Source organism: Ptychodera flava, chromosome 16, assembly GCF_041260155.1.
Source record: "Ptychodera flava strain L36383 chromosome 16, AS_Pfla_20210202, whole genome shotgun sequence".
Classification (NCBI taxonomy): domain Eukaryota; kingdom Metazoa; phylum Hemichordata; class Enteropneusta; family Ptychoderidae; genus Ptychodera; species Ptychodera flava.
The window spans coordinates 4,610,623-4,635,682 of record NC_091943.1 but is presented as its reverse complement, the minus strand read 5'-3'; the positions used below and the strand labels follow the sequence as shown (position 1 = coordinate 4,635,682).

The window sequence follows — 25,060 nt, the reverse complement described above, 5'->3', positions numbered from 1 at the left end:
AATCAAATATACCTTCTGAACGGGATTCCTTCGGGAAAAAAAATATTCCATCCGATTCGGCAAGTGCAGTGGCCGACGCCACATTTCTTTTTGTCGCCATCGTTGAAGATGACCTAAAATGACCTTCATACTAATCAAACCAATCAAGCTGCTCGTAACAAAGGCAACACCATAGTGGCCCGTCCATCATCCAATCACACTATTTAACAAGTCAAAGATCGGGCTCAAAAAGCCACAAATGGGTATCTTGAAACTGTTTTATGTTTGTGCAGTTCCAAGTAGGGACAGGGGTCGCGAAACTGCTAATCGTACGTGTGCCGTCTAACAGCTGGCACTGTTATCCCGAAATTACTTGTAATAGGTCTATAAAAATAATCTAATTACGTTAAAAGTAGCCAGGAAAAACAGGCGGGTATGTATCTACCCGGCCCCGGCTTCTGAGGACAACTTTTGTTTGCACGATGTCCAGACTAAACCCTAAGGGAAAGGTGAGGTGTAGGCGATGTGAAGTTTAAAACTTTAAAGGCATTCGCACAGAGATTGAGCAGCTCACAGTCCCTGGAGGAGGGACCGTGAGCAGCTGCAAATGCAATTTTATTCTGTAAGCCCACGGGCAGTGCGCCGGCTTATTGCACTTGAAGTTATTCTGTCGTGTTGGCTGAGTAGCGCCGGGCCGTAGGGGCCTGAGCGAAGAGGGAAAGAAGAGAAGAGGAAAGGAAAAAGAGAAAGAGAGACAGAGAGCGAGAGAGAGGAACAAACGGGGGGGGGGGGGGGTGAAAACTAAAAATTCTTAGCCGCGGAAGCGAACGTGTTCCGTCTCTACCAAAGACCATATGCATGTGTAATCCCTGGTATGTTTTTCGTGCAATTTTGATATACCTCTTTGGTAAGACCCCAGAGACTTTTATGTTTTTCTAATCAGTAGTTAAATGAGTCGGCAACTTTAATGTCTGGCTTATCAACACATTCTGTGTGTAATTTTGAAGAAAATGTGTGTGATGAACATGCAAGTGTAAATGGTGTACATGGGTACCTGAAGAGAGATGCTGAGCGAGTGTTTGCGAGGGTGATCGACATCGCGAAACAGAGGTCTCTTTACAATATTGTGTCTACTCGACTACTGACTGTGTGATGAAAACTGTGAGCGCCCCGCACTTCCACGGTGCGGTGTTCAGGTGTGCTGTGTTGGGCTTCCCTTGAACATGGGTGTACAAAAATAGATTCTATTTTTTGTACATCTATGCCTTGAAGGAGGCCGACGTTGACTGAGCCCATAGACAATGGTTTACACTACAGTCCCTCCCATCAAGAATTTCGTGTTACGTGCATGCTTTGTAGCCTTTGATCACACGTGTACGTGATCATGGCTAGACGGTCCTTTTCAAGGGCACTCATCCTCCAATAAAGAGATATGCCGTTAATTTACGTTTACATTACCAACAATATGTGTTCCATTATTTGTTTATCTATTGCATAATTTATTTCATATTTTGTTTTCTTCTCATTTCGTCATTAACGTGTTTGGGTACGGTCCAGTTCAGTCGTGATTATACTATATAACAAGCAAATTATATTCTAGTAAATTCAAATTTCATTTATACTATATTTGTAAACTTGGTGTTCCCTTCTATTTGCAAAAGGAACTGCATGCAGAACCCTGATGAATGAAATAGTTCCTGATCATGTTGTGTAACAGCTTTCTGTGCTACCAAAATGATTGAGAAGCGAAGCGTCAGATCCAAAATTGCTGAAGTGCCTTGAGATGATGGGTTAAAAGGTGAAATTTGTCACCAACATCGATATCCATGACCATGACATGATTAAGCCATTTATGATTGTTGTATGTTTTGTTTGTAATTCACAGAAATAGCTGGGAAACACGTCAAATTTCTATACTTGAAAGTAAACGGCCGATATGTAAACATTGTGCAAAGTCGCACCTTCATAGTGATTTGACATTAATTTGCCGTGGTCATCTGTAAAGATTACATTTTTGTGATTCATCTTTTAACGTGGGTTTCGACACTAGAGCATTTTTTCTCAAAATCGGTTTCTCTATTTTTTTTGTATTCCCTTCTTTGGATTTGGTGGTGGCCATCTTCCTCTTTAAAAGTATTATTTAACTTTTCATGGTACTAGTAGTCTCAGTACAGGTAACTGTTAAATAATTTCCCTGACAAAACTTGCTATATCTCTAATATGTAAGTAATAGGAATTGTTCATTGCCCTCAGTTCAGTGAGCTTGATTTACAATAAGACAAGCCTCAGAGTTGTCAAGTCAAGATGTTCATGTGACAGATAATTATACTTTTGTTCAGATTTACAGGTGAATAACTGCAGAGAATGAAACCATGCAACGAATAATTATTATCATCTCCCAGAATATTTATGAACACTGAAATTGCTTTTTGACGGGACGGATACTTATGAAAATTAAGTGCTCCCCCCCTAGCTGTTTGAAAAACACATGACCCCCCCCCCTTGCAGTTTTCAAATTTGAGGTGACCCCCCCTGAATTTTGCCGGCCCACCCCCGGCCATAATAACTGAACGGTCCCTTATTTCCCGGTTCAGGGCCAATGATTGTTTTAAGTTCCTGCTGTCCCGCTTGGCCAGTAGAGATTTTGCGTGAGTTTCGCACACATAGGATGTGAGTAAAATATGTCTGGATATGAACGGATACGTCACTACTTTCTTCACTCTCTTTAGCTCTGCGTGGCATTGTCCCGCGTACAGGTGTGTGTGTCCCCGGCGTTACGGCCCGGCCTCGGAGGCCGTATAACGCCGGGACACACAGACCTGTACGCAGGGCAATGCGTGGCATAACTCTGCATGGCCATGGCAGGGCTGTGTGTTACCGGCGTTATACGGCCTCCAAAACGGATGACGCTTATTGTTAGACCCCGTCAGAGGACTACACACCGACACACTCGTGGCATGAGTTTTTTATGTTTTCGTCATAATTCTTTATTCAAACTGCAAAATAATGATAAACACACAATTTTTTTATATTTTTTAGAGGTTAAGTCAATCCAAATGTGCAAATTTTAAACAATTTCTTTGTTTTCCTTCAGCATCATGAAATCACAGAAGTGCATAGGGTTAAGCGACGGGGGGGGGGGTCACGTATCGAGCGTTCGAAAATGGTGTCGGGCAGTAGGGCCTAAGTAAATAGAAGAGCGCGAGAACGGCGCAAAATAAGAAACGAGATCAAAATCGTGCAAGTCGGAAAGATTTTACTATAGCACAAGAAGAACACATTAAATGGTGAAATCCCCCGTAAATTTTCTGGTAAAGGGGGACAATCCCCCCCCCCCTTCGATGGGACCTGATGATGCCATTCTGGATGAAACACTGCTTGAAAAGTTAAAACTGATGAAAGACAAGAGAAAAAAAACATATGTGACGGATGGTATAAAGTGTAGGCCTATATCAATTATCAAATATCTATAAATGCACAGATGTCGTTGGTTTTATCTTTTATTTTGGCAAAAAAATTATCATATATATTTTTTTTCACACTTAAAAATAATAAATCTTAATTATGAAATATTGATATCACATAACTGAGTTCGTATTTCATCCGGGTTGCGCTTCCTTTAGGAGGAGGAGAACTCGATAAAAACGCTGTATGTGTATGCAGTTGTGTATGACATGATCGGCCGCCCGGCGCGGCGCGCATGTCCGGCCCTGAGGCCGTCGAGCGTTAGGCTAGCAATGAGTTCTCCTCCTCCTAAAGTACGCAACCCTGATGAAATACTCGGTTATGTGATATCAATATTTCATAATTACGATTTATTATTCTTAATAATTATGAAAAAATATATTTGATAATTACGATTAATTATTTTCAATACTTATGAGAAAATATAATATTTTAAACTACCAATTTTCAGTTGGCGGTGAGTTCTCTCATAGAGAACAGTGTATTGTGAGTCAGTATTTCAGTGAAATTCAAAAATCCAATCTCTTGTCACAATCCTTTAATAACAACCCTAGTCTTATCAAATATTTTAATATAAATAATCATGCACACATTAATCAGAGATTTACCTTTTTTGTATTGGAAAAAAATTATTCAAAGTTTCATCAAAGATCAATCATAAAGCTATAGTTCCAGCTCGCATAATAGCCTGCGGAACTGGGGGCACGAAGCGAGGTCAACGTTCCAAATCATACATTGTATCAAATTTCCTTTGTTCAGCACAACATTGTATCGATTCTGATACCTGAAATATCTCAAAATCAGACAGCGATCGACAATGTCTGTCTGGCAATGCCTGAACCATCGAGTCTGGCACAAAGCAATCGTAAATTGAAGATCGAGTCTACTAGGTGACTGGACGCATGGGACATCGACACGCGACCTGCCACGCGCCTGGTAATGCGTACTTTCCAATCACGCGCGTACGCGACGATTGTGATTCTCGCACATAACCTGTTCTAGGACGTGGGCCAGAGTCGAGGGAGTCTCCGTGCACCCCAACAGGATAACAAACCTGTATTTTCAGAAGCCTTGGGATCCTTAGAATACGAAATGGAATTTTAACAGAAAAAATATAGGGATGCAATAGCTGTTACGGTCGTGTTTTGAAGATTACTGCAAATCACGATTTTGCGACCAACATGCGTTTTTAAAATTCGTCAAATCTGTCTTATTGTAAGTCATCTGCTGAGCTTATTTTTTATTATAACCTCACTTGTTTGGTATCATTATAAAGATAAAGGCAATTTATTTTTCTTTAGCATGAAGTATTGTACTATGCAATATCTTGTACAGTTTTCATGAAATATGACCAAAGCTTACCCAATACCCCAAAGTTTAGCATTGCAAATTACAGTTAACCTCAAATTCTCCCAAATTTTAGCTACACATAATAAAAAATGCAACGCTTTGTATGAAGTCTCTTTTATTTGGTACAGGTACATATTAGAAATATGAAATAGACTTTTAACAGAAAAAATATTGGGATTTTATAGCTGTAACAGTCATATTTTGAAGGGTACCGCAAAATCACCGTATTGCCGACTCGCGTGCGTTTTTGTTAAATGTCTTCTTATAAGTCATCCGCTGAGCTTGTTTTTGTATATAGACTAGCTTGTTAGGCATCATTAAAAATGTAATTTACTAGTCTTAAAAATGAGATATTGTTACATGCAATATCTTGTATAGTTTTCATTAAATATGACCAAAACTTACCCCGTACCCCAATATTTATATAGAAAATGCTGTCACAGCTAACGTGATCAAATTCTGCGAATGTTTTAGCTAGACATGATAAAAAGGGCAATGTTTTGTATGAAATCTCTTTTATTTGCTACAGAGACATACTAGAAATATAAAATAGACTTTTAACAGAAAAACTTTTGGGGTTTTATAGCTGTAACAGTCATATTTTAAAGGGTAACGCAAAGTCGCAGTACTGCAGACTAACATCTTTTTTTGTTAAATTATTCTTCTTGTAAGTCATCTGCTGAGCTTGTATTTGAATATAACCTAACTTGTTAGATATCTTTAGAAAGATAATTTATTAGTTTTTAAAATGATATATTGTAACATGCAATATCTTGTATAGTTTTCATGAAATATGACCAAAACCTACCCCATACCCCAAAGTTTATATTGAAAATTTCAGTCATAGCTAAAATCAAATTCTACCAATTTTTTAGCTAGACACAAAAAATATGCCCATTTTTTCTATTAAATCTGTTTTATTTGGTACAGGGACATGTCGGAAATATGAAATAGACTTTTAACAGAAAAATGTTGGAACTCTACAGCTGTAACAGTCATATTTTGAAGGGTACCGCAAAATCACAGTGTTGCCGACTTGCATGCATTTTTGTTAAACCTGTCTTTCTATAAGTCATCTGCTGAGCTTGTATTTGAATATAACCTAATTTGTTTGGTATCATTAGAAAGATAATTTACTAGTCTTTCAAATGACATATTGTAACATGCAATGTCTTGTATAGTATTCACGAAATATGACCAAAACTTACCCCATACCCCCAAAGATTACATCAAAAATTACTTTCGTAGCTATTGTCAAATTCTACCAATTGTTTAGCTAGACGTAATAAAAAGGGCAGTGTTTTGTGTGGAATCTGCTTTATTTGGTACAGGGACATGTCGGAAATGTAAAATGGACTTTTAACAGAAAAAATGTTGGGATTCTCTGGCTGTAACAGCACAGCAATGCAGAATCATATGCGTTTTTGTTAATTTTGTCTCATTGTAGGTCATCTGCTGAGCTTATTTTATTACATAACCATGTTTATTTGGTTCCATTTGAAAAGTAATTTATTAGTTTTTAAAATGACATATTGTTATATGCCATATCTTATATAGTTTTCGTGGAATATGACGAAAACTTACCCAATACAACAAAGTTTATATCGAAAATTACAGTCATAGCTATCGTCAAATTCTACCAATTTTTAGCTAGACATAACAAATAAGGCAATGCTCTATATGAAATCTTTTTATTTGGTACTGGGGAATGTCAGAAATATGAAATAGACTTGTAACAGAAAATATATTAGGACTCTACAGCTGTAACAGTCATATTTTGAAGGTTCCCCCAAAATCACAGTATTGCCAACTCGCATGCTTTTTTGTTAAATCTGTCTTCTTATAAGTTATCTGCTGAGCTTGATTTTTGACATAAACTAGCTGAGCTTGATTTTTGACATAAACCAGCTTATTAGGTATCAATAGAAAGGCAATTTACTAGTCTTGAACATGACATATTGTAATATGGAATATCTTGTTTAGGTTTCATGAAATATGACCAAAGCTTACCCCATACCCCAAGGTTTACACAGCAAATTACAGCGAATCTGAAACTCTACCATTTTTTACAATTTATTAACTTTGTATACAAAAAGCAATGCTTGTATGCAACCAATGAAATCTGTGCTTTTGTTAAAAAAGTATGTCACAAATATAAAATGAACTTTAAACAGGAATATGATATGATTTTGTAGCCTTTTGGATCATATCTGGATGGGTACCCAGGTATCATGACAAATTTGCCGAAACACATACATTTGCCATATATGGTTCCCCCTCAAAAATGATCCAAATGGCTACTAAATAGTATCATCTTCCCGTTAAAAGTTTATTTCATACTTGTGACATACTTTTGTAACAAGCAAATCAGATTTCATACAAGAATTGCCTTATGTATTATGTGTAGCAAAACATGGTAGAATTTAATATAAGCCGTAATTTGCGATTTGAACTTTTGGGGTATGGGGTAAAGTTTCACCATATTTCTTTAAAACTATGAAGAACATTGAATCTTACAATATGTCATCTTAAAGAAGAATAAATCGCCCTACTAATGATATCCCACAAGCCAGGTTATGTTACAAAATAAGCTCAGTAGATGACTTACAAGAAGAATAATTTAAAAAAAAAAGTGCCAGTCTGCGGTACTGCGATTTTGCGTTACCCTTCAAAATATGGCTGTTACAACTATACAATCCGAATATTTTTTCTGTTAAAAGTCCATTTAACATTTCTTACATGGTCCAGTACCAAATACAACAGATTAAATACCAAAACAGTGCCTTTTTTATCATGTTTAGCTAAAATTTGCGGAATTTGATCACGTTAGCTATGACAGTACTTTCTATATAAACCTTGGGGTACGGGGTAAGTTTTGGTCATATGTCATGAAAACTATATAAGATATTGCATGTTACCATATTTCATTTTAAATGCGAGTAAATTACCTCATTAATGATACCTAACATACTATGTTGTATTCAAAAACTAGCTCAGCAGACAACTTACAAGAAGACAGGTTTAAAAAAACTCATGCGAGTCAGCAATATTGTGATTTTGCAGAATCCTTTAAAAGATGACTGTTACAGCTATAACATCCAAATATTTTTTCTGTTAAAAGTCTATTTTATATTTCTAACATGTTTCAGTACCAAGTAAAACAGATTTCATACAAAACATTCTGTTTTTATTGTGTGTAGGTAAAAACTCAGTAGAATTTGACGTTAGCTATGACAGTATCTTTGGATATATACTTTGGGGTATGGGGTAAGTGTTGGTCATATTCCATGAAAAATATACAAGATATTGCCTGTTGCAATATGTCATATTTAAAAACTAGTTAATTACCTTTCTAATGATACTAAACAAGCCAGGTTATAATCAATAACAAGCCCAGCAGATGACTTATAGGAAGACAGATTTAACAAAAACGCATGCGAGTCAGGAATACTGAGATTTTGCTGTACCCTTAAAATACAACTGTTACAGCTATAGAATCCCAATATTTTTTTCTGTTAAAAATCTATTTCATATTCTTAACATGTTCCAGTACCAAATAAAACAGATTTCATACAAAAAATTGCCCCATTTTTTATGTCTAGCTGAAAAATTGGTAGAATTCGACATTAGCTATGACAGTAATGTTCAATGTAAACTTTGGGGTATGGGGTAAGTTTTGGTCATATTTCATGAAATCTAAAGACGATATTGCATATTACAATATGTCACTTTAAAGACTAGTAAACTACCTTTTTAATAATACCTAACAAGCTAGGTTATATTTAATAACAAGCTCAGCAGATGACTTATAAGAAGACATATTTAACAAAAACGCATGCGTGTCAGGAAAACTGAGATTTTGCGGTACCCCTCAGAATACGACTGTTACAGCTATACAATCCCAATATTTTTTCTGTAAAACATATATAAAACAGATTTAATACAAAACATTGCCCAAAGTTTTATGTCCACGTAAAAAATTGGTAGATTTGACATTAGCTAAGACAGTAGTTTTCAATGTAAACTTTGGGGTATGGGGTAGGTTTTGGTCATATTTCATGAAACCTAAAGACGATCTTGCATATTACAATTTGTCACTTTAAAGACTAGTAAATTACCTTTTTAATGATACCTTACAACTTACATTATATTCAATAAGAAGCTCAGCAGATGACTTATAAGAAGACATATTTAACAAAAATGCATGCTAGTCAGGAATACTGAGATTTTGCAGTACCCTTCAAAATATGACTGTTACAAGTACAGAATTCCAATATTTTTTCTGTTAAAAGTCTATTTCATATTTTTGACATGACCCATTACCGAATGAAATAGATTTCATACAAAAAATTGTCAAATTTTATATGTCTAGGTAAAAAATTAGTAGAATTTGATTTTAGCTATGACTGCAATTTTCAATGTAAACTTTGGGGTATGGGGTAAGTTTTGGTCATATTTCATGAAAACTATACAAGATATTGCATGTTACAATATGTCACTTTAAAGACTAGTTAATTACCTTTCTAATGATATCCAACAAGTTAGGTTATATTCAAAAACAAACTCAGCAGATGACTTATAGGAAGACAAGTTTAACAAAAATGCATGCAAATCTGTAACACTGTGATTTTGCGGTACCCTTCAAAATATGACTGTTACAGCTGTAGAGTCCCAACATTTTTTCTGTTAAAAGTCTATTCCATATTTCTGACATGTCCCTGTACCAAATAAAACAGATTTCATACAAAGCATCGCAAGGGTTCTGAAAAATACAGATTTGTTATCCTGTGGGGATGCACGTAGACCCCCTCTAGCCCACGGCCTTGTATCTCATGTAATAAATTCTGAAATTTTTTAAATTTGGTGCAAATCACTAGGAGCTGAAACGTTTAAAGTAGAGCTGTGGAAATTTGTATATATGTGTGACGCCAACAGATAGCTGCGTTTCCCACAGGTAACATCGCACACAAACTTTATCGAAGCGAACCAATTTATACATCGCTTAAAGTCGGTATGTTAAGAACCTTGATGTCTTTGGGGAGGTTAAATATGATAATTCATAATTAAAAATGATAGGATATGGGTAATATTTGCCATATTTTGAACAGAAGCCAGGAACCTCGGGTTAATCCCTCTGTGTGGATAAGAACCTCGATGAGTTGAAAGTAAGAACCATGCTACGGGTGAAATAAGAACCTTGATGTTGGGTATGAAAAAAGGAGGTAAACTATAATAATTAATTATTATTTATAATTTTATTTAATATTTTAGACCATACTCAGAAAACGAGAAACTCTACATAATTGTACTGTGCTTTAAATCAAGAACCTTGATGCTCAGTGGGCATAAAATCAGTAAATTAAGAACGTTATACTATCGGGGAGGTAAAAATGATAATGATAATTAATCAATAATGATTAATAATGATAATGTTGACCATATTTTGCAAATAGAAACCAAGATCCTCAAGGTTAATTGACTATATCATGGGCATGCAAACTAAGAACCTTGATGTGGGATATGAAAATGTGTACGTTCAGAACCTGACATAGGGATTGACCTAGCGATCACTTTTTAAGTGAGTTGGGAGGTCTGTTCGTATTTTCAACCAATCAGGCTAGGGTAAATCCGTAATGGCGTTTGGCGTTTATTGACCGAAAAGCAGTACGTATCATAACTCGCGATATATGATATTATCTGATTATATCATACCAGTATATTGATGGTGCAAATACAGCGATCTGATTGGTCGAGACGCTTAATCACACAACTACATTGTACTGAGCTTCGGCGCCAAGCTTCATATAACCTTTGACCAATGTTGACTAAGCTTTTGACCAAGGTACTGCACAATGTAATTATAGTAGCTCGAGGTTTTGCCTAGGTATTTGGGTCGTTTGCCGTCCGACCCAAATACCCAGGCAAAACCTCGGGCTACTACTGTACTGCAGCCAAATGTAATTATAGCTGCAGCGAGTTTTTGCCAGGGTATTTGGGACGGATGGTCTGGTTTTGCCGTCTTACCCAAATACCCAGGCTTTTTGTCTTTAGGCCCACGAAGTTTTGTTGGCGAGTCCCAAAACCCGGACCGAGACGAGTCGAGACGAGACCAAAAGACCTCCTATCCTACTGATAGAAAAGTTATGGTTTTTTGCACATAGGCAGCATCTGTATCAATGCCACGGGAAAAAGGACGTTGTTCCACTTCTGTCTTAGTTAGTCAAAGAAGTGATATCCCACTCCTACCATCGACTTATGCTTGTTCATTTTCGTACATTCTAGTCAGTGGTTACATAGCCCTCCGAATCTGAATCTTAATCTGAGGCTGCCTCAAATTCCGCACACATAACATACATGAATGTACTATCGGTAATGCAGAAAAATGGTGCAGCCACTGTATTAAAATTAAACATATGAGCTCTCAGTTTACTTTCCTTTAATGTGTTTATAAATGGTGAATCTAATTTCTAAAAAATGATTACTTAAATCTCCTGTATGTATGTTTCTAACACAAGGTTACCTATTTTGAATTCACAGTAGATATCATAGTAGAATCTGAATCTGGCGCTTATCGCTTATAAGCCAAAATGCCGACGCAGTTCGCATGTTTCAAGCTCGCCTTGTACTCAAGTTGAAAAACCTCAACAAATCTTTTTTCAGTTGTTCCAATCGTTGATTGTGCTATATCTTGCTTTGTGCATCAATCTTTGACACTATCAATAAACTGCAAGCTTACTGTAGTGTTGTATATATGATGTATTTACAACGCTTGGCCTGAGGGGTCATTATGGTCTCGTCTCGACTCGTCTCGGTCCGGGTTTTGGGACTCGCCAAGTTTTGTTTGGTTTGTTTTGTGCGGCTGAATTTTGTCATGCCGTGAGTGACCCAAAGCCCTTCCCAACATGGATTATCAGGGTCACTCTCAGAACGGGGCCTGCGGATGAACACAACATAACGCAGACAACAGAGGAACAGAAAATGGTAGGGCTATGGTTCACTTACTTAGCTTGAGGTTTTGCCTGGGTATTTTTGGGTCGGACGGGCTGGTTTTGCCATCTGACCCAAATCCCAATGCAATTGAGCTGACTGCAGCTATGGTTCACTGTATAAGTCTTTGTCCACAGACACTTTGTCACACGCTGCCTCCACATTCTCCAACATTGCACGTTTTGTATAATATATGGGATGATTCTTGACAGGTTAATTAATACAGAGTCGGTAATTATGTCGTCTAGAACTTTGTAGTTTTGGCATGATATACCCCAAAAAGTTTGTATCCCAAAACTACAGGTTCTGGACAAAAGTACACGGTAAGTAACAGTATGGTACAATTAAGTGACCCACAAAAGGCTGTTTGGAATACAGTCGCTTGTGGTTCGATCACAGTTCGTCTATAGTGGGTTCGATATACGGTGCGAGCTGCTGTAAACAATCGAAAGACACATTCTAATGTTTACAGCAGTCCTCGGAGGTCCTCAGCATGTATTGAGCCACCAGTGACTATGGTCTGAAATTAGGATTAGACACCAGTTGACAATGGCACGGATTTAATGCTCAGATCAAATGAGCAAATTAGAAAATAATTATATTCACCAAATTTCACTCTTGTTTATTGCAAGGCAAACGTGCAAACATTTTTATATATAATACCTCGTTAATGTTTGCAGAGTACTTTCTTTTGGTTAACTTTATTTCTTGAAAGGGATTCAGTGCTTCTTTCCATAGGGGTGAAACGTGACGTACAATAAAATCAAGTGAGAAAAGGGTTGTAATTGTGGTTGCTGGCTGTACTTATCAAAGCTGGGATATAACGCAGAATTCCACCTTGAATTCTACCTTGAATTTGTGAGGATGCAGGTGCCCCTAGCCCCTGAAATCATCCATGTGTGCCTTTGGGACAAATATAGTCTCTCATAAATTTTTACAATACTTTTTTGATGTACCCCACCAAGGCAACTTTTCAGATTTTGAAGCTCTTCGAATTACAAGGTTTTCGCTATCTTAGATTTGAGAAAATTTAAGTTATTGGTGGATGTGTGGCGGCGTCCGTTGTCCGTCATGTCGTCTGTCTTCCAGTATCTGTCATTCGATGTCCGGCAAACTTTTTACATTCCAACAAGCTGCTTCTTCAAAGCAGCCAGTCGGATTCCTTTAATATTTGGATTACAGGTCCCCAGGGATGACTTTCATCAGATTTGATCAAATTGTGCAGAAATATGCAAATTTGTATTTTTAAGGCAATATTTGTCATTTATGGTCAAAAAATCTTCAAAAATCTTCAAAACTGCTGGTCAGACAACTGAGATATTTGGGATATAGGTCCCTAGGAATAACCTATTTCAGATGTATTCAAATTGTGTAGAAATATGCAAATTTGTATATTTAAGGCAATTTTTGTCATTTTTGGTCAAAAATTTATTTCCCAAAACCACTAGTCTGCAGCTTTAATATTTGGTATACAGGTTCCCAGGGGTTATCTTATTTATGATGGAAATAATGATGAAATCTGCAATTTTGTATTTTTGGGGGAATTTTTGCAATTTTTGGTCAAAATTTGTTTCTCAAAAAACTACTTGTCTGATACCTTTGGTTGGTATGCTCTTAGGGATGCAGGGCCAGAAAATTACGCTGGTCCGAGGTCCCGGACCAGTGATTTTTTATCCCGGACCAGTATAAAATTACCCCTTAAAAGTCCGCGGACCAGTAGAAACGGGAGTCAATTTACTTCGCAAGGGAGTTTCCAGTGTTTTTCCAAGATTGTGTTCTTGTGTCTTTTGACGCAAAATTGGAAACTACCGGTACGTCCCCCAAAATACGGGAGTAACTGGGACGCACTAAAATCAGGCTAGAATTTCACTGACACCAAGAGTCCATTGCGAGACTACGTCTTCTAGCTACAAAATCAGTTACTCTGTACGATTCGAGGGATTCATGATATGAGCAAGGCGATGTGCGTCCACTGGGCCATGAACTCATCTTACATGTAAAATGTAACGTGGCAAAAACCAGACCGTAGTCTCACCTAAAAATATCAGCAACCCCAAAATTGTGTGAAAATATTATATCTCTGTCTATCAAAGTAGTATTTTGCAGTAAATTTCTCTGGAAGGAGTCTCATTATAAGTTTCCGATCGTCCGTAGCAAGCAAGCTTCAGAGTTTAGGAGGTCACCATGCTGACTTCCTTATATAGTCAAGACCCCCTAGTTCGATTGTAGCTGACCTTAACAAGAACCGCCTAGCTTCAAAACAGCTTTATGGCAATTTGCTATTGATATCAAAGGAAAAAGTTCTTCTCAGATATTTGGTGTTTTCAACCTTTTTTTAGCATTTTAAATGGAAAAGAATCAATCGCTGGGCAATTATAAAATGAACTTTATAGCTATAGTAAAAATAAAATGTTAAGTGTGTGTACCAGAACTTGAGAAGTCTACCAAGTAAATGTTTATGCAGAGTGTCTATATTACAAAGATTGACAGTTTTTGCTGTATGTAAATCCCAAGCAAATCTGATAGAAATGCATATATAACATGAGTACGAGAAATGAATCATTCTCGTATTGTTATGCAAATTTTTGAGGACCAGTGGATTTTATCATGGGACCAGTGAAAAAAAACGGGTCACTGGTCCTGGGACCAGTGGGAAAAAAGGGAAATTTTCAGGCTCTTAGGGATGCTCTTAATGTGATATATTCAAATTACGATGAAATCTTCAATTGTGTATTTTTGCAGCTATTTTTGCAATTTTTTGTCAGACCACCCTGAAATGAGCAACCAAAGATTTCTACCTTCTTCATCAACACATGTGTCACAAATAGTTATTTTCTACATAACACAGCAAAGCTATATCAGCCATTAGATTGCTTGTTATTCTTGATATTGCAAGAAAATGGCTGAAATTTCCTTTGGGAAATTTTAGGCAAAAGTTTACTGATTCCGTCACTTTTGAGGCACAGACTATCTTAATATGAAATTGCCAATAACAAGATGTTATCATATTATGTTTTCATTTTTTACAGGTCAATAATAATCTGAACTTTGGAAATATTTTAGGATGGCAAAGATAATCACAGTGTTTGGAGCAACAGGTCTGCAGGGAGGATCTGTAGTCAGGGCTCTTTTAAAAGATCCAAGATATCAAGTCAGGGCAGTTACAAGACATCCAAAAAGTAAAAAAGCAAAGGCATTGAAGGAACTTGGTAAATATCAACAACCACAGATTTCATCACAGGGCCTCATAAGTGGCTATTTAAGTCAATATTACAGCGTTCTTTCTTTTCAATGTTACAAATAAACCAGCTGAAGAGTACAACACTTGTAGCTTGTATTAGCATGTATAGTGCGCCCTAAATGGGGAATGTGATCATATGTAAATGCGACCTTTCCGTGACCTCTAGCCATGCCTACTTCCTCGCCATATGGCCGGCCACTTACAGACGTCGCTGTTTTTACTGTACAGTAAGCATAGTGAGGACAGGAAGTAGGCATGGCTAGAGGTCACGGAACTAAAGGTCACGTGCACATTTACGAGGACGCACTATACATGCTAATACAAGCTACACAAAAGACAGCTACACATTCAAGTGTTGTGCTCTTCAGCTGGTTTATTTGTAACATTGAAAAAAGAAAGAAAAACGCTGTAATATTGACTTAAATAGCCACTTATGAGGCCCTGTGATTTCATCCAAGAATGTACAGGACTATCTCGGATTTTCACAAAAAGCAAAAAGTCATTTTTTAGGGATGGAGGTTCATGAAGTTTGAATATGCATATATTTGAAAAGTTTCACATTTTTTTTCAAAAATGTTATCTTCTCCAAAATTTGGCTTTCAAATGATTTGTAGCTTTCTAATGGTTAGAGTCCTCATTAAGGGCTTTTACAAACATGGTGTTGTTTAGATATGTAAATTTGTAGGGGCAATGTGCGCAATTTTTGGTAAAAAGTTTAGGAGTTTCTCTGAAACTGCTTTTAAAATTAATTTTACATTTTGACTGATATGTTCCTGGGGTTACATTTTGTGTTAATTAATATGAAATTTTTCAGACAATTTTGTCTGTGGAGTGCAAGCTTTGTGTCATCTCCACTCGTCTATTTTGACCACGTTGCAACATCACATTTGACACATATATCCCAGTACAATGTATATAGAGCAAGATACACTACCACTTAATTTTGACAGCGTAAGAAATCAAAATCATAAGAAAATCAAGTTTGTATACTAAGCATATCACCATTGTAATAACCCTTAATGAAAAGTTACACTTAGAAATGTGTTCTACGATTGAATTTCAAGTTTTCTTTTTTATCTTTTTCACCAACATTGTTGGCCCAAATCCATGGTTATCAATACTGATTGTGGACCTTTTATCGGGAATTAGGGGTGAACAGATTAAGAAGACTATGGTCAAGCTAAGGAGCCAATAAGATTTGGACTAGTTTTTCTTTTAAATGATGTGCTACCGAAGGAAGGAAATAATATTAAGGGACCTTTTCAGATTGTCGCATAAGTTCAAAAAGCGATTTTTTTGAACTTTCATTTAGGGGGAGTGGGAGTGGGTTTTGATGTAAACAAAGGAATTTCGTTTTTTGAGCTTATGCGACAATCTTAGACAGTCCCTAATGCAATGTGTATCACTTCATGTCTTCTAGGAGTTGAGGTTGTCAAAGGCGACTTAGACAATGAAGACAGTGTTAAAGCAGCAATGTTAGGCAGTTATGGTGTCTTTGGTGTTACAAATTATTTTGAATACGTAGATGAACAGAGGGAATTCATGCAGGTAATTTGCTTCTTTCATGAAATATTGTGTATTGTCAGGGGCAGCCAATGGAAGCTGTTGGTGAAAACAGGTGTTTGCAAGCAGTTGCCAAGACTGAAAGATCTGTCGCTTGAGGGCGCTCTCTACACTCCCCTTAGAGGAGGATCATAATTTCAGTCTTGCCGTTGCCTTGCAGGAGGGCAGATATTTTTCTCTCAGTAAGGTAGGAAGAAGGCAGCTGTTTTATGTTAGTGGGCGGGGACAATTTTGTTGTACTTGGGCCTCAGCCCAAGTACATTTGTTTTCATTCCGTGGGAAAAAACTGTAAGGTATAACCATTTCTGGCTGAGACCAGGGAGGGCAAAATGTCTTGGCTTCATCTTTCTTGGCATAATAAATGGCGTAATGCTGTTAACTGAATGGAAGTGCTGCTCTCAGCCAGTCTTGAATAAGTGAGATGTGAATATTAATGCTTCTCTATCTGAGTTTTTGCCACAAAATCTTTTGAATATAATCAAAATGTGCATCGAAATGCAACAATTAATGCACCCTCCGTTTCCTAGTCGATGGCACGACCCTTGCTACACCCACTGGACGAGCCAAAGTGGGAGGGGTAATTTCAGTTTGGTTGTACAAGAGGGCTCGAGACCAGAATTTAACATTTAAACTTGAAACATGTTTAATTGCTGACAAGATATGGACTAGTGTTAATAAAAGTAAAATTGTGAAAAGGAAAGGTTTTATATCCCGGACACAATGAAAACCATTACGACTGGAAACTGTACCCCCAGTTGAGAATAGTAATGCCCACAGCGATGGAGAACACTTATCCTTGAGCTGAGAAAACCAGACCATCATTTCGAAATAGAGCTGCAGATTCGAGAAGCTCGTTCAAAATAGCTAGGTACACCCCATAAAGGGGTGGTTTCGAGTTTTGAGGGCAAATTTCGCCTCCTTCATATAGAAATCGTACGTTTGTTTTTCGAGGAGAACACACCATTTGACACAAAATTTGCATGTAAAGGGGTCGCCAGTAAGCACGTGGTCAAATCTGGCATAAGAAACAATATGAAATGTTGGGTAAAGCCAGTCCAAAATAAACTGATTTGAACTTTTGTGTTTTGTAATTTATACCACTGCAGTAACATTACCTTTTTTTGACAACATCACACAATGTAATACGTTTTGAAACTGAATACTCCGACGTATTCTGTGTCTCCTTTGCTAAAAAATACGGTATGCCGATTACCATGTAAGGAGATGATGACGTCAAGACAGATTTGTAGTGCGTTTGGTCCCGGATGGTGCACGAAGTTTTGTCAAGGTAGCTTGTGCATTTATTTCCTAAATGGGAGAGATTAGGGTCGATCTAAACGAAGGCCGAAGAATGTTCTGATACTCTAAGCGAGCTGAACTCTAACGCTAATGGGTGGATAATTTGGAGGATGTCTAGAGTATTGAATTTCAACTGCGTCACAAGTTTGCGAAATGAGTATTCCGTCGAACGGTCAACGAACGATATTTTAGAAATCTGGAGACATGGCACATCGCATTTTTATTTTAGTATCTTATATTTTACAAAAGATTTAAGAAGCAATGATTTCGTCGAAAATTCTGAAAAAAATATAGGAAGATTTGATCGCGAACACATTTTCACTTGGGGTCAACTAGCCCTGCGTACGATGCTGTGTGTTCCGCTACAGCTAATCGCCCCGCTCACCACAGCCCTGCAAAGACCCGTACGTAGGGTCGGTGACTTCAAATCCATTTTGGGACTTGACGTAAAAAGCCAAATTACTGCCGAAATTCAGCGTTCTTGGGCCCAAGTCGTATCCCAGCCTACCTCAGCTACTCGATCGCTTCCAAAAATGACAGTCTTTTATTCACTTCTCGTAAATAACCCTCGATGTCGGCAACTCTCTCGCTAGCCCTGCGTACGATGCTGTGCGTTAGCTGTAGCACATAGCATCGTACGCGGGGCTAGGGGTCAACATGGGGTCGCAGCCATGTTGCCTCAAAACTTATTTTTTATATCTGCACTCAAAACTCAAAAATGTCGGATATAAACCTGAAAAATCGATGCAATTTTGTCAAACTTCGGCGAAATTTCAGCCTAGAGACAAAATTTCATCCAGGTAAGGTAAATTTACTGAAATTTGATCGACAAATAATCCTGAGCTTGAACGTGACAGCTCGCCTTCCTTCTCCGGGAAGTCAAGCATCCAGCTGCCCATACACAGTTGCCCATATGGCCAGGTTTATGAGATTGTTTTCAAGCGACGGCGGCAGACCGTACGGGGCTCTGGATATGAACCTACCGCCGGTGTAGCTGTAATAACTGTTGCGTTGTTTTTAGTGCCCACGGACGAAGTCCTGGGGGAGTTATAGGTTTGGTCATGTCAGTCCGTCCGTCCGTCCGTTCACGCAGATATCTCAGACATGCCCTGGTCAATTTCTTTCAAACTTTGCACAAGAATAGTACCCAACCCCATACAGATGCACGTCGATTTGTTTCACAATGCGATCGAATTTGGCCGTGTTAGAGGACTTTTTAGTTTACACCTCCATAGACTCCCATGTATAAGGCAGTTCTCCATAGACTCCTATGTATAAGGCCAAGAAAAATAAAAATTTAGTTTCTCATCGTATTCATATTGCCTAAAGGATGCAGTGACACATTTTTTTGTCCCCACGGATAAAGTCCAGGGGGCTTATAGATTGGGTCATATCCATCCGTGAGTCCATCAGTTCACGCAGATATCTCAGACATTTTGACAAAATATCATGTGACCTTGGTGACCTTTGACCTCAAATATACATTATTGTCCATAACTTAGTAACCACAAGTGCTAAACCTTTCATATTTGGTATGATGGGACACCTTATGACGCCACATATTGTACCTCATTAATTATGCGCATATCTAATTTTGAGCGAGCCAATAGAGCTAGAGGTCTGATTTTTGGTATATAGGGATAAGTTAACAATATAATTTGTTTGACAAAACGTCACGTGACCTCAATGACCTTTGACCTCAAATATACATATTTGTCCACAACTCAGTAACCACAAGTGCTACACCCTTCATATTTGGTATGATAGGACACCTTATGACACCATATATTGTACCTCATTAATTATGCGCATATCTTATTTTGAGCGAGCCAATAGAGCTAGAGGTCTGATTTTTGGTATATACGAATAACTTAGCAAAACTTAGCAACACAATTATTATGACAAAATGTGACGTGACCTCAATGACCTTTGACCTTAAATATATATTTGTCCACAACTCAGTAACCACAAGTGCTACATCCTTCATATTTGGTATGATAAGACACCTTATGACACCACATATTGTACCTCATTAATTATGCGCATATCTAATTTTGAGCGAGCCAATAGAGCTAGAGGTCTGATTTTTGGTGTATAGGAATAACTTAGCAATACAATTATTTTGACAAAATGTCACGAGACCTCAATGACCTTTGACCTCAAATATATATATTTGTCCACAACTCAGTAACCACAAGTGCTACACCCTTCATATTTGGTATGATGGGACACCTTATGACACCACATATTGTACCTCATTAATTATGTGCATATCTAATTTTGAGCAAGCCAATAGAGCTGGATGTCCGATTTTTGGTATATAGAGATAACTATAGGGTAGAAATCTAAATATGCCCATCTAAATATTAGACATCTACCATCGAGAACAAAAGAAATTTGCTGTAATTTGAATATTTAAGGAGTTTAAGCAATTTCCACTATAAATAAAGAACCCCTGCCTCAAACTCCACAAAAGTTGCTAGACATATTTTGCCGTTGTCATGCCATTGCTTCGTTTAATAACAAGTTAATTGAATGCCTAATTGACAGGAGGAAATTCAAGACCATATTTGAATAGTAGTAAATATTGTCCTCAAAATTACTCTATCACGGCCCAAGTACTCATTGCCTTCAGCAATACTGCCTTGTTTTAATTTATTTCACAGTGGGTGGCTTGAAAAATGAACAGCGGCAAACTTATTGTCGGTAAATCTGCAGGCAAATTCAACTTTGTACTTTTCTAACCGACCAATAATCAACACTTTATCAACTTGTTCGAGGTAGCAAAACCTGCAAGTAGGAAATTATGTTGCTAATCAAAGTCTACTGTGAATGAGATTTTCCAGTCCAAAGAAAAAATACTTAGAAGTCATTATGAACCTGAAAGATATATTTAGTAGGAAGGACAAAACCCAGACTGAAAGATCTATTGCTCGAGCACGCTCTCTTTGAGCGTATAGAGCGCCCGCGAGTGACGAATCTTTCAGTCTAGACAAAACCGTATGTTGATGAAAGGGCAGTGAGGAACATTTGTTGTGGGGAGCAGGGACTGAAGAGTTTTGTGGTGGGAAGAGGGGGCAATGGGGAGTTTATTATTCCTGTGTTTGAGAAACCATTTCCTCCAAAAGTACTTGTAACACACACCTTTGAAATTTGTGATGTATGTGCCTGTAGAGGACGTACTTTATTTTGATGAAATTTTGGTACATTTTTGTACAGTTAGGTAAATTTTGAGGGTTAACATTCCCAACTTTTAATGAAGTAACTTTCCCAAAGTATCTGTCGAATACTTTTCATTTGTTGATGGCATGCGGTGATGTCATTCTGATTTAAGTAAATATTTGTGAAATGTGAACGTGTGTAATTTCTATGATCCACGTTGCTCGGTTTTAGCCAAAATATCTTCATTTGATGAAATTGCCTGTCTAATGGCTTCTGTATTTTCTGTAGCAAATTTACTGATCAGATGGGACCATATGGTTGTTGACGCTTTTTAGAATTTATTTACAGGGCAAGGTCATGGCTGATGCTGCAAAAAGTGTCGGTGTGAAACATTTCATATATAGCAGTCTTGAAAAAGTTGTGGAAGAATTTGGAAAACCGTGTGGACATTTTGATGCCAAAGGAAGAGTTGAAGACTACATGATTGAAGTGGGTTTACCTGTCACTTGTGTCAGGTACGCAGAGTTTATGGAGACCATCATCAGAGAACAATTCATCATCCTTAAAATGGCTGATGGAACTCGTGTGATCGGTCAGTGCATGATTCAAATCTCATTTCTTAAAAAAAAAATGAAACTTAGGTCATATGAAAAAATGGTCTGCTAGATTTGGCATACTTGGAAGAGTTTATTTTGGGCTATTGCCTGTGTCAATCTTTTCAAGATGAAGTCAATACCCATTGTCAGGATATCTCTACCAGATGTGAACGTACAATTTCAGTTTGTATTCACCATCAGCGTAAAAGTTTCAGCTACAGTTTTCATTTCTATATGAATTTAGGCCTACAAGTGCTGTGTATCTCAACATGCTTAAGGAATAAGAACAAGAAACTGTAGTTTACATTTAAACAAAGATAGTAAAATGAAATCGTTAAAACAAAGATAGTAAAACAAAATTGTCAAAAGTTACAGGTAAAAGTTACAGGTTCTAGCCCTTTATTAGCCAGCTATCGATCATGTTGTACAAATATCTGTGTTTCCTGTGTATTCAATGGTAAAACTACCATACTACTTTGACGTTGTATTGTAACCTCTTCTGAATCAAATCAACTAATCATGAATGTGAATCCATACTGAGATGACATTTTTTATTTGAATGCAGACATGCCCACTGGAGATGCTACATATGATTGGATCAGTGCAGCAGGGGCCGGAACTGCCATCACTGCTATCTTTGACGAACCATCGGAGTTCATTGGAAAAACGATCGGCATTTCCGGAGACAGGTTATCAACACCAGAGTGTGCCCAGATTTTATCCAAACACTTCCCACAATGGATCTTCAAAGCTTCGACAGTGAGTAACGAAAGGATATTCAACAAGAATATTTCTATGTTAGCAAATGATACTTATAATAATGGCTCAAAGGTCATGACATAGAAAAGAGAAATTAACAACAAAATACAAGGTGTGCATGCATGTCTGTAATACTGAAATGTGGTTGCAATATGAATTACTAAGGCAAGGTCATTCTGTTAGTCGAGGCCAAGAAAACTATTTTCTAGATATAATATCTTTGAACTTGGGTACCCCACCCTACATAGTGGCTGTAAAAATGTCCTCCTCCCCCTTCTTTGATTTCAAAAATTAAGATCCCCTCTCCACCATAAAAACTGAACGGTCCCTTATACCATTTGTCACACAAGATATCTGTCTTGAAACCTACTTTTAGATTCTTTCCACATTGAGTTTGCTTTGATTTCTTGGTGATGTAGTTTGATGAGCTAACTTTCTGTTATTAGTGGAAAAACAATGTTATGAACACTCCATTTTAGTAATTATATTATCCTTGCTTACTTTGCCCATAGACCCTCGAGGGTCTATGCTTTGCCATTTGCTATGTAACTTAAATTTCGTAGACTTGAAAATTCAACATTTTCTATTCAACATCTGTGAATTGGAGAGTTGTTGCAACACCATTGACGGATGAGAATCAGAATGAATCATGGGATATGTACACAGCATTTATTGCCAATACATGTCTGAGTGTAAGATGAGAGAAGTAGCAAGATGTAGTTTCCAACTTGATTCTTGATTGGTTGACTGAAAAAAGTTGTTGTACGATACAAGTCAATTGAAATTTTATGTTTGCTTAGAAGTCGTTCCAACTTTTTGATACTTTATGACTTTCCTTTTACAGGAAACACCAGATGAATTTTCTAAGAGGGGATTCCAAGGAGCTGAAGAGTTGGCTGTCATGTTTGAGTATTTCCAAACCGGCAAATTTACCCGAGACCTAGAACTGACCAGAAGACTGGACCCAAACACGCAGACGTTTGAACAGTGGGTCGTTGCCAACAAGGATGACTTGGAAAAAGTTTTCAAATAGAAGGCCCAATTTTAAAGAATAAAAATTTCACTAACATCGTCTATTTCAGTACTATTCATACACAGCTTGGATCTTAATCCTGTCAGACTTCAAAGTCAGTAAAAAGCAGCATTGATCCAAATCAACAATTTGACATGGTATATTGTAGCAGGTTTGGTCAATGAAAATCCAATATACATTATCTAGGTATGGGACCTGTTAGGTCTCACTGGTCTGAAACGAACTTGACATGATTTTGACATTAACTTGGCAGGACAAGAGTTGAAGTTGTCTGTTGGTGGGTTTGATCATCAAATCAAAGCTAGCTGCTATTATTCAGTACTAGAAAATCAGTGAAGTTTTCTATCAAATACAAAACTTTGTACAGCTTCATATCATAACAAATTAGAATAGCTTAATTGTTTAGTCACACAGTGATCAAGTATTTGTTTATAGTAATCTACTATGGAGAAATGTTTTCATTTTTGTCCATGTATGGGCTTATCTTTGTATGTGATGCTCAGATTTTCAGTATGGGTTTCTCTGTGTTTATAATGCTCACAGTGTACAGTATCAGTGATATCTATGAATGTGATGCGCAGATGTATAGTATGAGCTTACATGTACGGATATCTATATTTTGTGTGTTCTTAAACACTCCTTGATTTCATGTGCGCTTCGCACTTATAATGGCATGCTAATAACATTTGGTTCTCCTGTTAACTTTTTCGACAGATTTATACAGTATTTTGAAAGCGGTATTATCTTTATTCAAGATAGATTTCAAACATTCAATTTTTTATTAATTGTGTGTAATTATATGTATGTTATATATTCTTTGGAGCCTGTAATTGAGAATAAGCTCCTATTACTTATCCTTTAAATAAAATTTAAAAAACTTCCTCAACTTCACTTATATTGTTTAATTTTGTGCAGTTAAGGCATAGATAAGCCAACAGTCTGCTAACTTTTTAACATTTTGAGAATTTAATCCTGCTAAAAGGAAAGTGGACCATAGCGTATCTTTGAATCCAAACCATTAGTTGGCCTGTGCTGTAATTCCAAGCCATTTCCTTGACTTCTGCGTGCTTTCTTGACCTCAGCTTGACCTTACGTCCTGTTTTTGGTTTTGTTGTTTTTTTTGCACTATGCTATCATTTAACATTCAACTTGTAAGCAGAGGAAATTGAGCGATTGAAGCCACAGTTTGAATTGTACATGTATGACTGACTGTCCAACCAGTAGAATTACACATTAACCAAAGGATGTAAGGTCACAATGGGGTCATCTGACGACCCTAAGTAAACTTGGCTACAAAGAATTTCAAAACGCAAATGTAATTAAGATGTCAATCACGATTTTACAATTTCAATGAAGTCTTTATACCAATTAAAAGCCACAGCTAAAATTGGCTGCAATATGCATCTGTATTTGAAGTCTTGTAATCTGCAGGTCCTGTATGGAAAGAACACAAAGTCATTGAAAACTGTGAAAGGAGAATGGTTTCTAACCAATAAAAGTTTATTTTCTTGAATTTCTCATCAGCAAGGGTCAGCTTTTGTTCAAGATCGTCATGTCCGATTAACTTTGGAGGACTTATCTTTCTCAGAAACTGTTGTTGTCAATCAAAAACAGCGTAAATGCGAT

At 37.2% G+C, this 25,060-nt stretch overlaps 1 protein-coding gene across 4 annotated transcripts; it reads left to right on the top strand.

Moving 5' to 3' along the window:
- Nucleotides 1-10,414: 10,414 nt before the first annotated feature.
- LOC139152579 (nmrA-like family domain-containing protein 1) lies at nucleotides 10,415-24,947 on the top strand. Of its 4 annotated transcripts, none has more exons than XM_070725812.1 (6): nucleotides 10,415-10,636; nucleotides 14,845-14,990; nucleotides 16,443-16,570; nucleotides 21,395-21,638; nucleotides 22,208-22,401; nucleotides 23,246-24,947. In XM_070725812.1, exons 2-6 carry the CDS (start codon nucleotides 14,846-14,848, stop codon nucleotides 23,432-23,434), a joined length of 900 nt encoding a protein of 299 aa, XP_070581913.1. In that variant the 5' UTR covers nucleotides 10,415-10,636; nucleotide 14,845; the 3' UTR covers nucleotides 23,435-24,947. The 4 variants fall into 4 exon arrangements, with proteins under 4 accessions (XP_070581913.1, XP_070581911.1, XP_070581910.1 ...); XM_070725810.1 differs by having other exon boundaries at nucleotides 10,419-10,636; nucleotides 14,811-14,990; nucleotides 23,246-24,324; XM_070725809.1 differs by lacking the exon at nucleotides 10,415-10,636 and adding an exon at nucleotides 11,598-11,775 and having other exon boundaries at nucleotides 14,811-14,990; nucleotides 23,246-24,816.
- The last annotated feature ends 113 nt before the right edge of the window (nucleotides 24,948-25,060 follow it).

Excerpts from the sequence above, each read along its gene's own strand:
- LOC139152579 (XM_070725812.1), top strand. The coding sequence starts at position 14,846 with ATGGCAAAGATAATCACAGTGTTTGGAGCAACAGGTCTGCAGGGAGGA. Across the intron at positions 14,991-16,442 it reads AAAGGCATTGAAGGAACTTG|GAGTTGAGGTTGTCAAAGGC; the intron begins GTAAATATCAAC and ends CATGTCTTCTAG. Across the intron at positions 21,639-22,207 it reads TGATGGAACTCGTGTGATCG|ACATGCCCACTGGAGATGCT; the intron begins GTCAGTGCATGA and ends ATTTGAATGCAG.